This window comes from Panthera uncia, assembly GCF_023721935.1.
Source record: "Panthera uncia isolate 11264 chromosome A1 unlocalized genomic scaffold, Puncia_PCG_1.0 HiC_scaffold_17, whole genome shotgun sequence".
Taxonomy (NCBI): Eukaryota; Metazoa; Chordata; class Mammalia; order Carnivora; family Felidae; genus Panthera; species Panthera uncia.
Window position 1 is genome coordinate 71,431,150 of NW_026057577.1, and position 15,199 is coordinate 71,446,348.

Here is a 15,199-nt window from a genome sequence, read left to right on the forward strand (position 1 = left end):
AGGAGTTTTAGAGCTTGATTTTCTCATACTTTTTGTATCGTAGGTTATTAAAGCAAAATTGCCCCGGCTGACGTAATGACTCGTATGAATGAGTTACACTAACTTTCTCCATGGCAATGGACGGGTGATTAGAATAACATGGCCAACACGATTTCTCATATGTTTCAAAATAAAAACCCGTTTCCTTAAAAGTTACCGATAAATGAGAAGATAAAAATAAATTGAGGCATGCGGATTTCTTTCCCTAGAAGTGCAAAACACTTATTGTAAGACTTTTAAAAATACAAACTTTGTATTTCCTTAAAGACATTCCCAACTGGTCATCGTTCTCACGATTCTCTTCGAAGTGTGTCACGTGCAATGTATGCAAAAGGGTTTTCATTGAACCAAATAGGATTCATTTATCTTTCTGACCTGTTTCCCTATCTGTTGTCATTTCAAAGCTATTCTGCTAGTAAACATCTGTTATTTTTTGTAGACCCACTATAATGTAAACAGATGTGAGCTTTTATTTAGATTATATATCAGGAAACAAGCAGCTGGGCTTTATTATATAAGGCATTCAAGATTATCTTTGAACAGACAATTCTTTATTCTTTGACCACTGGAAAACACAAGTTGCTAAAATTGAGCAGATGTCAAGTATACTGAAAGCTTAATTCTAAACACATAATCTGAACACCCACCGTGCCATCTGACCAGCACCTCATCAGAGAGATACCGAAGTCTCCGACTCTCTCAACTTGACAGTTCAGCAAATGGACATAATGTATTTGGGGCTCACTGGATATCACAAAACATGGACGAATATTGCTTCATATCTTGTAAATTCTTTCACTGTTTCCTTACTACACTCTGCACAAGGCGATAGGCTCCCCTGAGATCTCTATCCCACTCTTCGCCTGCAGTCAGGCAGATTTCATCTCTTTCCTCTCACAACAGCCCAGCCAAAAAACAGACTGGTCCTGTTTCACAAATCAGTTGGAATAATGGGGAGAGGAGGAGAACAGGGTGCAGCGAATGGGACAAAACCATGTCAAGTACTCCAGTTGTCAAAACAGTTTAAAATCTGTGCTATTTTTAGAAGTTCCTTATTTTTGGTAAATATAAAAGCAGTATCACTTTATTTTTCTGAGCATAAATAACAGCCACTAACTCTGCAATTAAATTGTAACTACTGACCACGTAAGTATATGGAAGCCACAGTACCATGTAATCACAGGGTAACTATCTTGTTATTTCTGTCTTTGAAGCTAAAGCCTTGTCATAAGATCTGAGAGCTGCATGTTACATGGTAATTTGTTGTTGTTGTTGTTGTTTTTAATACTTGGTAACTTCAATACCAGGTTCTCAATGCATCCACTTATTATTTATACTGTACAATTCTCCTGACTCCCAATTTGCATAAGAGAAAACATAATACCCCTATGGTGGACCTATAGTGAAATGATACCTGTTCCTCAATGAAAACATCGTATGAAATTGCTCATTAGTACACTGACATATTGAAATAGTTTGAAACAGGAGATGGATTCATTTTCAATCTCTCTGTTTACCTCAAGGCAAATAAGGAAGCTGTGATGCTGCCAAGAGAGGAGAAGACCAATACTTTCATTCTTATCTCAAGCTACCAGCTGCACTGTGCCACTTTCTCGTTCTCATTCTGCTCACTGCTGTTTGAAGCATGTCAGGTTTGGAAAACCCTGTATGAATGCTCTTGCAGAAAGAAAAACTATCTGGGAAGGGCCTCTAAAGGACAGATGAAATGGCCTTTGAAAAAGTGGAAAGTCCTTTAAAAGAGCTTCTTAGCTCCCTCTCTCTGTTACGGCAACATTTATTATGATAATAACTCAGGCATAAATAGAGCCACAGGACCCCTCAGTGCCAGAGAATTGACAAGGGGGACTCTGCTGAATAATACCCCAGTGTTTTTCCCAGTACTCCACTGATATTAGGACAGTCAGGAAAAACAAAAATCATAAGCTTCAAGCCAGAGGAAAGGGCAAATTGGAAAAGTTAATGGAGTTGTTGGGCTTGACTGATGAATTTTTTTAAAAACCCTGATTATCTTTTATTAAGATATTATAAATGTTTCACCCTGCCCTGAAATCAACTTCAAGGAATTTCAAATATTGTGGCTTATGTATAATCTATGGGATTTAGGAGAAGGGAAATTAATGAAGCCTGATGATGAATAATTTTAATTGATCCTGGTTTTGGTTGCACTGGAAATCATTAGGCTTTAATTCAGTTGGAATTTGGGATTTCAAAACATGGGCTAAATGAAAATAGGTAAGCTATAAATGATCAGATGGGTCTTAAAGCACCCTCATAAGAACATGCAATGAGAAGGAAAAAATATGTATAAAGAATAAAATGGCTTAATAAAAGATACTTATAAAAAATAGAAATACATTTAAAAAAAGTGCAGGAGTACCTATAACTGGTCCCTTTAGAAAAAAAAATACAAAATTGTAGCATTTTGGCATTGTTATCTCTTTGACTTTCTCATTGTATCCCATTATATTCCAACTTATATAGCACATGCTGCAGCTCAAATTAAGTTATTTTTACTTTTAAGCAGAAGGAGAGTTCTGATGTCTAGTTATTTCAGGTTTTTAAAAAGTGTTTTTCCCAAGTACAAATTCAATATTTAAAAAATATTATCCTAACAGCCTTCGTGTGTTGGTAATGCCAAGCTCATGTTTCTAATTAGCCAGAAAGCAGGTAGGCAGTAAAACATATTTGTGTAAAAAGGAGGGATAGTAAACTTAACTTCACACCTCATAAAAAGCTTTGTAGTCATCCCAGTGGTGGCTCTCAGCATCCTGTAAAATGCTTGTAGCACAAACTCTGACGCAGTAGTCCGTAACCTGAAACTGTAGAGTGTTGATGAATTCCTGATATCGTTGGACAGGCACCAGGAATATGGGTCTGTTCAGAGGCAATGATCAAAGAGACAGAGATTTAAGGCCTGTGCAGTAGGCGGTAACAATCTCCAGTACTACAAATGGTTTTGATTATTAGATATCAATCATTCATTTCCTCCTAATGCTGAAGTCTGCATCCACATTCACTTTCCAAAAAGAAAAAAAAAAAAAAAAGCTGGTCTTTGTTTTGCAAGTCCTTTGAAAACGTACATCTGCTGTTCCACAAATATGCACTTCAACTTGAGACAAACTGCATTGTCAATACATCATTCAAAAATAAAAGTATTCTTTGTAAGCCTATTATTAGAGATCAGTGCATTATTTAGGCATTAGGGTATCGTTATTACAGAGAACAACATGCATTTGTCAGAACCAACTTTTATAAAGCTATCACACGTCCCACAAACACACTTCTTTTGTTTTAAAAATTGTAATTTTGTAGATGTCAATTATCTCATAAACTGTTTTAAAATATTCTGTGGAAATAAAGTGACTTCTGGCACATTTTGTTTATAACTTCAAGTATGAGTCACCACATCTGACTACTTACGAGAATTAAATAGCAGAGCTATATTCTGCATCAAGTCAAATTTATTTTACTTTTATCTTTAGTTATTTATATTATACTTTCTTATGCTTTCTCTCATAGCTAAGGGACTACAAACACTGAGTGAGAATAAGAAGAGACTGTTGGCTTCACGCTGGACAGCCACGTCCACATGTTCCCTTTGCAAAGGACTGTGCTATCTCCTAGAGGGGCCAAGAGCAGCCAAAAAGACCATGTGGCCATTTTTATTCTCTTTCCAGGAAACATCCAGTCTTTTTAGACTACTAATACATGAGAATTAAGACTGCCGGATGCTTTCTCCTCACATATTAAGGATAGTTTCTTACTAAATGGATGTTTTGAAATATGTTTACATTGGTCAATAGAATAGATTGAAAATGTGTTTATTCTCTCTGTCAGTCCTGACATCCTGTTTGCTTAGAAACAAAAAAAGAAAAGTGCATATTTCACAACTGAGTATACAAGGGACAGAAACAAGTTCAGCTTTCCTTTCCGGGGTAGTCACAGTAGCGTGCCTTACAAAATGGACAGGGTTTATTCCGTCAGGTCATAACAGCATGCAGAAAATAGTTGCCCCAGATTAGATGGAAAACGGATGGGTCTTTGGAGTGAGCCTTTCAAAGGAATACCTGTCTCTCTTACTACCTGTGTATCTGGTTTAACACCCCACACCCCACCTTTCTGACATTTTCTAGTCAAGGCAGATGAAAATATAATGCGCCATGTTCATTATCATTTTCTCCTTCTTGAATATTGTCATCAAAGTTTCGCTCCTGTGATTTCCAAAGATTACATGTTACTTTAAGCATGGCCATCAACTTAATTTAAATGACACTCACTTCTTAGTGTTTTCTTTCATCAAATTATCAAAATGCGTAAAATGCTGGAAGACATATACCGCTGTGGAGAGCAATATGTGTGAGTTTGTCAGGGGTGCTCTGGAAGGAAACTCCTTGCCCCTCTCCTGCAGTCTCGCCAGGACAGCTGTTGCCACTTTACAACAGGCCTCCACAAAGTTTGCTCTAATTTCCTGGAAAGAATCATCTCTGCATGCCAGAGCCAGTGGAAGCATTGTGTCAAGTTTTTCCATGATGTCAGAACAAAACTAGGGAGAAATAAATGTAGCACTGAGTTATTTGTACTCTGACAGCACCGTGTAATTTATGTACAGGGGAGCCAAATTCCTAAATAATGAATTTGGCATCAAACATAAATATAATGACACAACTTTATAACAATCAATTTCTCAGTTATATAAAGTTAAATGTTTTATGTCAAATAAGGAAATCCCAAAATGATGCTTTCCTACATATAACCTTCAAACCTTATGCTTACCAGACAGACATTATGAAAAACTCATGAAATAGCTTTACATGACAATACTTTATTTGTAGCTCATAGAACTCAGAAAACATGTATCCTTGGCATTAATATGATTGGATTATTTTTGAACTTATTCTAATTTTTTGGCTGAATTTTCATAAAGTAAGTTTTTATTAATCACATGTACATAAGGTTATATCGATTTAATTTAAATAATCTAGAAGCATCAGAAGCAATGTCACCTGCCATTTTCTTACTGGTAAGGAGTCAGCAATTTTCAGAAGTGATGTGCCTGTCTTTTCAGTAGTTATTATGAATCTACTCTTTCTTAATGGCAAAGGAAGTACAGTGGATGGAGGGGCAAAACTTGCCTGCACTGCCAATTTGCCAACAGTGTTCCCAGGGGAATGTTCTGGAGCCTCAGGTTGCCAGAAGCCAAATAAGGAGGCCATCTTTAAGAGCCCTCTTTTACAGGGACGCCTGGGCGGCTCAGTAGGTTAAGCATCATGATCTCAGAGTTTGTGGGTTCAAGCCCTGCATTGGGCTTTTGACTGAGAGCTCAGAGACAGGCCTACTTCAGATTCTGTGTCTCCATCTCTCTGCTCCTCCCCCACTTGCTCTCTCTTGCTCACTCTCAAAATAAATAAAAACACTAAAAAAAAAAAAAGAATGCTCTTTTACAAACATTCCAATCATATGTTGCCAAACTCATTGTGGACTTAATATTGAGTAACGGTATTTATTTATTTCCGTAATTACTTCCTATTTTCTCAGTATGCTCTGTAACTCTCAAGACACACATAAAGATGCAAGATGGATGCTAATGAAATGGAATGTACATTAACGTGTAAATAAAGATTTAAAAGTTGCCTAAGCTAATAAAAGACAGTAATTCCTTCAACCTCCTAAATTTCTCCTGAAATCATTCAAAGGAATAACCCAAACAAATAGTTTTCCCAGCTCTGCGTGAAGTCACAGAAGCCTCCCCTTGAGGGGCCTGAGACTCATGGAACAACAAGTTGGCAACAAGTTTAAGTCTTTTTGCTAGCAGTAGCCCATGTACACCAGGGAAGAAATCTGGTATTGGGTCAAGTACCAAGTATTTGCCAGAGACTCCACCATTTCCCTTTGCAAAGTCTTATATTAAAAAAAAAAAAAAAACAAAAAACAAAAAACAAAAAACCTAATTACGCCAGTCTACAGTTTGAAAGGATTTCATTTGAATCTTGCCTTTGCAATTTTCTTCGGTTGGTCCTCCTCCGGAACCACATGACTGTCTTGCCAGACTTGCTGGACATTTACAAGGTTCATAGCATAGGTTACAGCTGAAGACCTTTCCTTCTGTTCCTGTTGGAGAATTTTTGCGGAAAAATCTTCAGTTGCTGCTGTTATACAATGTGCCACAGGAAGAGACAATTCTTTAAATGCATTTCGCCAACGGAAGTCTGGTAAAGTAGCCTGAAATATAAATTTATATGAAGTTATATTAATCTTAACTCAGCAACACATGTTCCTATTGTTATAGATATAAAATTATTATTTTCTTTCAGCATTTGAATATGGGTATTCTTTGATAAATGGCAAAGGCCCTTCTTACAACCTGAAAAATATTACCCAGCGAATAAAGCAATATACAAAAACATGTGTATTCTTTACACAGAGTAATATACTGGCATTTCATTTTAATTCATCAGTAGATTTAATCAGAAACTTTTTTTCAAAATTTAATCTCTTAAATATAGTTCAATAAAACTATCTTTATGAGAGTTAAAAGTTACATTTACTATTTATCACATAAAGCAACCTTTAAATTCAATATAGTTAATAAAGTCTAAATTGGATTTTTATAGTCTTTTTTATAGTTTATTGTTAACAAGTATTCCAACATAAGACAGAGTTTAATATTCAGTCTTTCATTTTTTTTTCACTCTCAGAAATCCAGACAAGCCAAAAAATAGCAACAAGAAATTTCTCAAAGAAAATGACATCATTGTACCTTTCTGGATTTTTTTCTTTTGAATTTTATTTAGTTTCTTCACCCACAAAGTGGTAAGCAACACAACTTTTGTTCCAAGAGATGAGGAATTAAAATTATCTGCATTGCTCTGTGTGGGAGGAGTGGGAGACTGGAGAGAATGGAGACTGGTGGTGTTTTGTTTTCCTTTTTCTTGTGGTCTGGCTCAATACAATTGTGAATGTATACTTTCCCCAAGTCCTCTAATGTTCTCTTATGTACTAAGAACATTAAGTAGGTGAGTCTGTGCTTAGCATTACTTTCTCCCTGTTTTAATGTAATCTTGTTTACTGTAATAATTCATCTACTCCGACTTCAGAAGACTCTAAGCCAATATACCTGACTGAATTACTTATTTTTCTGACTCTGGATGATTTCTATGGTTTCTTTAGGCCTAAAATTACTGGGACTATGATCATTAGCTTAGTTTTCATATACACACATTCTGTACAGCATTTATTTAGTGCTTTTTGTATATACTATAATCAATAATCAAATCCATGGTCAAAAAAGTGGCTCCCATTTTCATTATGCATATAATTATGTTGTAATTGAATTTTTCTTTGCAAAGTTTTAACATCAGAGGGCCTGAAAACACATTTCTCATTTTATTTTTACATAAATTAGTTAAAAATTGAATGCACCCAGCTTTTACAACCTCCTTTGTTTTTTTTTTCTAATTTTTTAATATTTATTTTTGAGAGAAAGAGACAGAGTGCAAGGGGGGAGGGGCAGAGAGAGAGGGAGACAGAATCCAGGCTCCAGAATCTGAGCTGTCAGCATAGAGCCTGATGTGGAGATGGAACCCACTACTGGTGAGATCATGACCTGAGCTGAAGTCAGACATTCAACCTACTGAGCCACCTAAGCACCCAAAGCTTATAAGCTAATTTTCAACCAGGAATCAATCTTATTTATTTATTTATTTATTTATTTATTTATTTATTTATTTTAGAGGCAAAGGGTAAAACTCAAGGCATTTTGATTCATAATGTATTCACAGACATATGATGCTATTATATATGAGTAAAAAATACCACTCTTTTCTCGTCACTCACCTCTTTTACTGGTAGCAATTGCTCTGAAGGAACACTAGTTGCATTTCTTTTAGGTTTCTCTGTTACAACTTTCCAACTGGCTGTTTCTAAAATTCCTATGCAACAGAAAACAAACACACAAACATACATTAAGGAAAATAAACCATGCTAGACGGAATTAATAGGCTCAGTTTAACATTAATTATGTAGAAAAGCTCTATACATAGTATACACATACATACACATATATCAAGATTCAGACAACATAGTCAAAAGATGTAGGGTGATGTTACCATTACAATAACTACAGGATCAAAATATAGAGTGTCCCTTTCCATATATACAACTTGATGAAATTAGTATGCCATTTATATTCATATTTGATATACATGCGTATGTAATCTGTAAAATATAGATCCCTTTGTCATTAATTCATCATCATGTTGGTAATGTAGGGTAAGAGTACAAAGTTAAAATGAATTTCTTTTTTCACTTAAAAATTTAAATTCTAAATAAAGAATGGTGCATTTAAGAAATGATGGTGTTCCTTAGCACATTAATACTTCATTTCTTGAAATGAGGAAGAAAAAAAGTACATGAATAAACATCAACATATCATGAAAAATTACGCTATTAATAAATATAACAATAATCCTTTGGAAAAATACAAACACTGGGATAAGAAATAATCTCCAGCTCTTAAAACGGAATTATTTCCTCACCTTTATCTTTGAGAATTAAGGAAGTCTTTTCCATGGGGAAAAAAATAGAACTACAAAAATGTAATTTAAAAATATGCCAAAAAGAAATACTTCCACTTTTCCATTAAGGTTTTATTAATTACAGTTTAATTTTAAATAAATGATTTAGCATTTACGTTTTGCTTTTGCCTAGATTTGACATATTATGATGAATTATATATTCTGATGCATTTAAAAACATTTTTTTAGGATCCTAAGAGTCAGTTTCTGCTTACATCCTGAGTAAACAAATTTCAAAATCTACTGATTCTTATCAATAGGGCTCTGACTGATAGATTCATTTAGCAGATGTGTGGGGTTTTTGTTTTTTGTTTTTTTCTAAGTGTGGTTCTATGAGCATAATCATGATTTCTAAGTAATATAATTTACAAAAACATTCCTCATATGTGGAATTTGAGAAACTTAACAAAAGACCATAGGAGAGGCAAGGAGAAAAAAAAAGTTTCAAACAGAGAGGGAGGAAAACCATAAGAGACTCTTAAATACAGAGAACAAACTGAGGGTTGATGGGAGGGTGGTGAGGGGAAAACGGGTAATGGGCATTGAGAAGGGCACTTGTTGGGATGAGCACTGGGTGTTGTATTTAAGTGATAAATCATGGGAATCTACTCCCAAAGCCAAGAGCACACTGTATTGTTAGGTAACTTGACAACAAATTATATTTTAAAAAAGCAAAACCAAAACATTCCTTGGAGAGGTAAAAACTCCCTTTGGTAAACAATAATATCCTTTTTGGAAATTTTATCAGAGTTTATTCTGAGGAAAACTTTTCCTCAACTCTAGTGTTTCTTTATTATTATTACTTTATTTTTTTTATTCTCAAGTTAGTTAACATACAGTGTAGTCTTGACTTCAGGAGTAGAATCCAGTGATTCATCACTGACATATAACACCCAGTGCTCACCCAACAAGTGCCTTCCTTAATGTCCATCATCCATTTTCCCCATCTCCCCACCCACCTACTCTGGAGTTCCTTAATCATTTTGGGTTTGTGAACACTTCTGAGAACTTGATTAAAGTGACAGAACACTCCAGCCAAAATGCACCATATAATTGCGTAGTAGGTATGTGCACACATACGCACACTCGCACCCCCATACATACACACATAAATACTATTGGGGATTCCCAGGCTCTTTTGCATAGGGCACTCATTAACCCCAAGGGCCTGTGGACTATAGTTTAGGAATCCTGCTTCATTTCTCAACACAAACCACAACATAGGGTTTTAGATCAGCGTTATATCATTTAACCCGAATTGCTTTCACCATGGCTTGCATTTTATTGTGTCTTTTAAAAAAATGGTATTATAAATAACTAATTCTAACACTGAAATAAAATCTAGATTAATGAAATATTTTTTTAAGTTTATTTATTTATTTAGAGAGAGACAGAGACAGCATGAGTGGGAGAGGTGCAGAGAGAGGAGACAGAGAATCCCAAGCAGGCTCTGCGCTGTCAGTGAGGAGCTGGATGTGGGGCTCAAACTCACACAACTGTGAGATCATGACCTGAGTTGAAACCAAGAGTCAGACACTTAACCCAATAAGCCACCCAGTAGCCCCATGAAAGATCTTTAAATAAAGAAAAATGAAACTACAAGGTATTAAAATATGGAATACTTTTTCAAAAGATCTGTGTAGAGAAGATTTTTCAAAAGGACACTAAATGCAAAAGCCATAAAATAATTCTGCATAACAAAAATACCATTAGCAGTCAAAATAGATGGGACAAACTGACTTAGCACTCTTTTTCAAAATGTCCATACTATATATTTTTTATTAGTAGACTTTTTTTTTTTTTAGAGCAGTTTTAGGCTTACAGAAAAATTGAGCAGAAAGTACAGAGTTTCCCATATATTCTCTTTCTCTCTGCCCTCAGTTTGCCCTAATGTTAACATCTTGCATTGGTGTCGTATATATTTTTACAATTGAGGAACCAGTATTTATTAATATTAACTAAAGTCTATAGGATTCATTCTTTTTTTAATTAAGTTTTTAATTCTGGTATAGTTAACATACAGTGTTATATTCGTTTCAGGTGTACAATACAGTGACTCAACAATTCCATATGTCAGCAAGCCTCATCAGGATAAGGCCATTCCTTAATCCCCATCATCTATTTCACTTATTCCCCTCCTACTTCCCCTCTGGTAGCCATCAGTTCTCTATAGTTAAGAGTCTATTTCTTGGTTTCCCTCTCTCTTTTTTTCCTTTGCTTGTTATTTTTTGTTTGTTTCTTTTTTTAAAAAAAATTAATAGCCCAAGCATACTTTTAAATTCAAATTTTAGTTAATATAGAGTGCAATATTGGTTTCAGAAGTAGAATTAATTCACAATTACATACAACACCCAGGGTTTATCGCAAGTGTCCTCCTTAATGCCCATCATCCATTTAGCCTATCCCTCCACTCCCCTCCCCTACATTAACCCTCAGTTTGTTCTCTATCATTAGGAGTCTCTTATGATTTGTTTCCCTTTCTTCTCATTATCACACCTTTCCCACATGTTCATCTCTTTTGTTTCTTAAATTCCACATATGAATGAAATCATATTGGTCTTTCTGTGATTGACTTATTTCGTTTAGCATAATACATTCTTAGCTCCATCTACATTGTTGCAAATGACAAGATTTCATTTTTTTTGATGGCTGAATAATATTCCAGTGTGTGTGTGTGTGTATGTGCGCGCGCGCGCGTGTGTGTGTACATACACTTAAACACACACACACACGCACACACACATATCTTCTTCATCCAGTCATCAGTCAATGGACACCTGGGTTGCTTCCATAATTTGGCTATTGTAAATAATGCTGCTATAAACATAGGAGTGCGTATATCCCTTTGAATTAACGTTTTTGTATTTTGGGGGCAGTAAGTTCCCAGTAATGTGATTCCTGAATTGTAGAGTAATTCTATTTTTAACTTTTTGAGGAAACTCCATACTGTTTTCGACAGTGACCACACCAGTACATTCCCACCAACAGTGCAGGAGGGTTCCTTTTTCTCCACATCCTCACCAAAACTTTTTGTTTATTGTGTTTTAAATTTTAGCTATTCTGACAGGTGCGAGGTAGTATCTCAATAAATTTTGGTTTGCATTTCCCTGATGATGAAGGATGTTGAGCATCTTTTCACGTGTCTGTTGGCCATCTTGATGTCTTCTTTGGAGAAATGTCTGTCATGTCTCTGTCCATTTTTTAATTGGATTGCTTTCTGGGTGTTGAGTTTGATAAGTTCTTTATATATTTTGGATATTAACTCTTTATCTGATACGCCATTTGCAAATATCTTCTCCCATTCTGTACAATGTCTTTTAGTTTTGTTGATTGTTTCCTTTGCTGTGCAGAAGTTTTTATTTTGATGTTGTCCCAATGGTTTATTTTTGCTTTTATATCTCTTGCCTTTGGAGACATATCTAGAAAAATGTTGCTACAGATGATGTCAGAGAAATTACTGCCTGTGCTCTCTTCTAGGATTTTTATAGTTTCAGGTCTCACATTTACATCTTTAATCTATTTTGAAATTAAGGATTCATTCTTTGTGTTGTGTACTCTATGGGTTGAAAATGCATAATGGTATGTGTCCACCATTACTGTATCATATAGAATAATTTCACTGTTCTAGGAGTCTCCTGTGCTCCATCTAGTCACCGCTATCCCTCTCTTCCCTTGCCTTGAAAAGCACTGCTCTTTACCATCTCTATACTTTTGTTTTTTCCAGAAGTTCATTAAATTGGAATCATATAGTATGTAGTCTTTTCAGATCGGCTTCTCTCATTTAGCAGTATGCATTTAAGAGTCCTCCATGTATTTTTGTGGCTTGATATCTCATTTGTTTTTATCACTGAATAATATTTCATTTTCTGGATGCACCACAATTTGTTTATGCATTCATCTACTAAAGGACATCTTGGTTACTTCCAAGGTTTGGCAGTTATGAATAAAGCTGCTAAAAACACACACATGATGGTTTTTATGTGAACATAAGTTTTTAATTCATTTGCATAAATACCTGAGAATGTGATTACTGGGTCATAAAAGACAGTGTTTAGCTTTATAAGATGCAATGAAATCATCTTCTAAAGAGGCTATACTATTTTACATTCTCATCAGCAGTGAGTGAGAGTTCCTGTGGCTTCACGTCTTTGTAAGAATTTGGTGGTGTTAGTGTTTTAGATTTTAGCCATTCTAACAAGTATGTAGTGGTATCTCTTTGTTTCACTTTCCATTTTCCTGATGACATATGATGTTGAGCATGTTTTCATATGCTTATTTCCCATCTGTATATCTTCTTTGGTAAGGAGTCTGTTCAGATCGTTTGCTCTTTTTTTAAATTGAGGTTTTTTGTTTTTTGGTTTTTTTGGTTGTTGTTGTTGTTTTCTTGTTGAATTTTAAGAGTTCTTTGCATATTTAAGATACAAGTCCTTTACCAGAGATGTGTTTTGCAAACATTTTTCTCAGTCTATGGCTTGTCTTCTTATCCTCTTAACTACCATAACTTTTTACTTGGCAACTTCACTTCAGAAGTATACTGCCAGATACGTATGTGCTCATATAAGACATAGTTTCAAGGAAATCTGCTGTGTCATTGTCTGTGGTAGCAAACGGAGAGGAAAAAAGAACCCTACATGCTCATCAGTTAGGAACTGGTGAAATTATGGTACATGCACCAATGGAAAATTATTCAGCTATTAGAAAGAATGAGGTCTTTCTATATAACTGTTAATAAAAAAGCAGCTCTGCATCGTATGACAAGATTCCGTGTTATTTTAACTTGGTGAATAGTAGTTGTCCCTAAAAAGGAAAACTACACAAGTAGAGTGGAAAAAGACTTCATTTACAGTCTACTCTTTTGTCTTCTTAAAAGTTTTCCTATATGCATGGACTACTATTCAAAACAAATTTTAAAGAAGAAGACATAATAAAGATAAAATTGTTAATGACATGAAGGGACAATGCTTAGATTCTTAACGTCACCTTACTTTTCTACAGATAGCTCATAAAGCCAGCTAATTTAAAAAGATACTTACTCTGGAAAAATAACACTAGTTCAAAGTACAAGCTTTGCAGATCTATTTCTGGAGATAACTATCTGCCATTGTGCAGCTATCATTTAAGACTTACAAAAAAAGTTAATTATCTTATATTTGTCTTTTCACTTCCAAATACATTATGCTTATTCACTCAAAGTAATATGTCTTGATGTTTATACAAACCATTTGCCTATTTTCAAGATGAATAAAAAAAGATAAGCTTCCCAAGACTTCTGTTACTGGTAAGCAATTCTACAGTAAGACAGAAAATGAATTATGAAGCTGTTATGTTAACTTTTAGGATACAATCTTTCCCCCCAAAATTAAAAAAAAAAAATTTAAACCTAATCCTATATAAAGAGCAAAGGGTATCATTTTAAGGCAGTATTAGTAGGACCAATTCTAGACTAATAAGATATCTTACGGTTTTAGTGAATTATGGCATCTTTGCATTCACTTGAAATTCCAAATGGTCAACATCAAAATTTGGCACTGTCAAACTTTATGAGCTCTGTGAACATGTGCAAAGTATTTTACCTATTTAAAAATATATATTGAAAATTCTATTCACTTACTAGCATTGTCTAGAAAGTAGATCATTTTTGGCTCATCACTCTAAAACATAGTTATTTATATACAGTCAACACTGGTTTCCTTAAGAGGATGCCCAGATTAAGGACCTCAGTAGAGTGCAGAGGGTCACAGGAATGCCAGCTGCGTAACAGTCTCTCCCTAAAGAGTTCGCTGTGGTTCATTTTACATTTCTGGTTAGTTTCCACACTGTCGCTTTCTTTCATAGAGAGTAGAGGTTGGCAGTACTTCCCTGTGACATCCACTTTCACACCCAAATTGGTCTTCATAGGCTCCCATTGTGTGCACTACAAAGCAACTTGCCTTGTTGGCAGCTCTAAGTGGGAACTACAAGTCTTTCTTTTCTTCACTGTTCTTTTCTGGCTCACAAGCAACCTCCCACCAAAAGCTGAATCTGTGGAAGAGACTACATCCAAGAGATAATACTATGAAAAAGTATGAAGAGAAGCCCAGGTGGCCACCTTGCAAATTTCCAATGTGGAAGCCTTCGACCTCTCTGCCCAAGAAACAGCTAAAGTCCTAGTGTAATGAGCTTTACAAACCCTAGGAGCCTCTTTACCTTAACTACATACGCCTCCCTAATACAATCCCTTAACCATCTAGCTAAGGAACTCTTAGAAGCCATTTGACCCCTCTTAAGACCCCCTAAGAGTACAAACAATCTTTCAGAAGATCTGAAATCTTTGATTCTTCTGAGACAAACCCTAAGTGTTCTTCTTACATCCAATTGAAGCAGCCATTGCTCTTTGTCATTGCTGGGGCTAAAGAAAAATGAGGGCCAAGAAACCTCCTGGTTTAGATAAATCTCAGATGCCACCTTTGGAAAATTTGAGGAACTGCCCGAAGAACAACTTTATTCCAAAGGAGCATTAGAAGTGCCCCATAAATCAAACCTGAGGCCACTCCAGAAGACACGATCAACTAAAAGAAATATAGTAA

The 15,199-nt window shown here is 35.3% G+C and overlaps 1 protein-coding gene across 3 annotated transcripts in view; it reads right to left on the reverse strand.

Annotated features, from left to right (window-relative positions):
• The window catches only part of KIAA0825 (KIAA0825 ortholog), a 385,194-nt gene that overhangs the window by 265,517 nt on the left and 104,478 nt on the right, over positions 1 to 15,199 (reverse strand). Inside the window, exons 6-9 of one of the 3 annotated variants that reach the window (XM_049648593.1) lie at positions 7,894 to 7,988; positions 6,052 to 6,279; positions 4,338 to 4,603; positions 2,784 to 2,934 (exon numbers count right to left, since the gene is read on the reverse strand). In XM_049648593.1, the coding sequence (XP_049504550.1) occupies positions 2,784 to 2,934; positions 4,338 to 4,603; positions 6,052 to 6,279; positions 7,894 to 7,988 (740 nt within the window). Of the gene's footprint in view, positions 1 to 2,783; positions 2,935 to 4,337; positions 4,604 to 6,018; positions 6,280 to 7,893; positions 7,989 to 13,852; positions 13,922 to 15,199 lie in introns of those variants that run through there. The other 2 variants (XM_049648590.1, XM_049648591.1) reach the window with 2 other exon arrangements.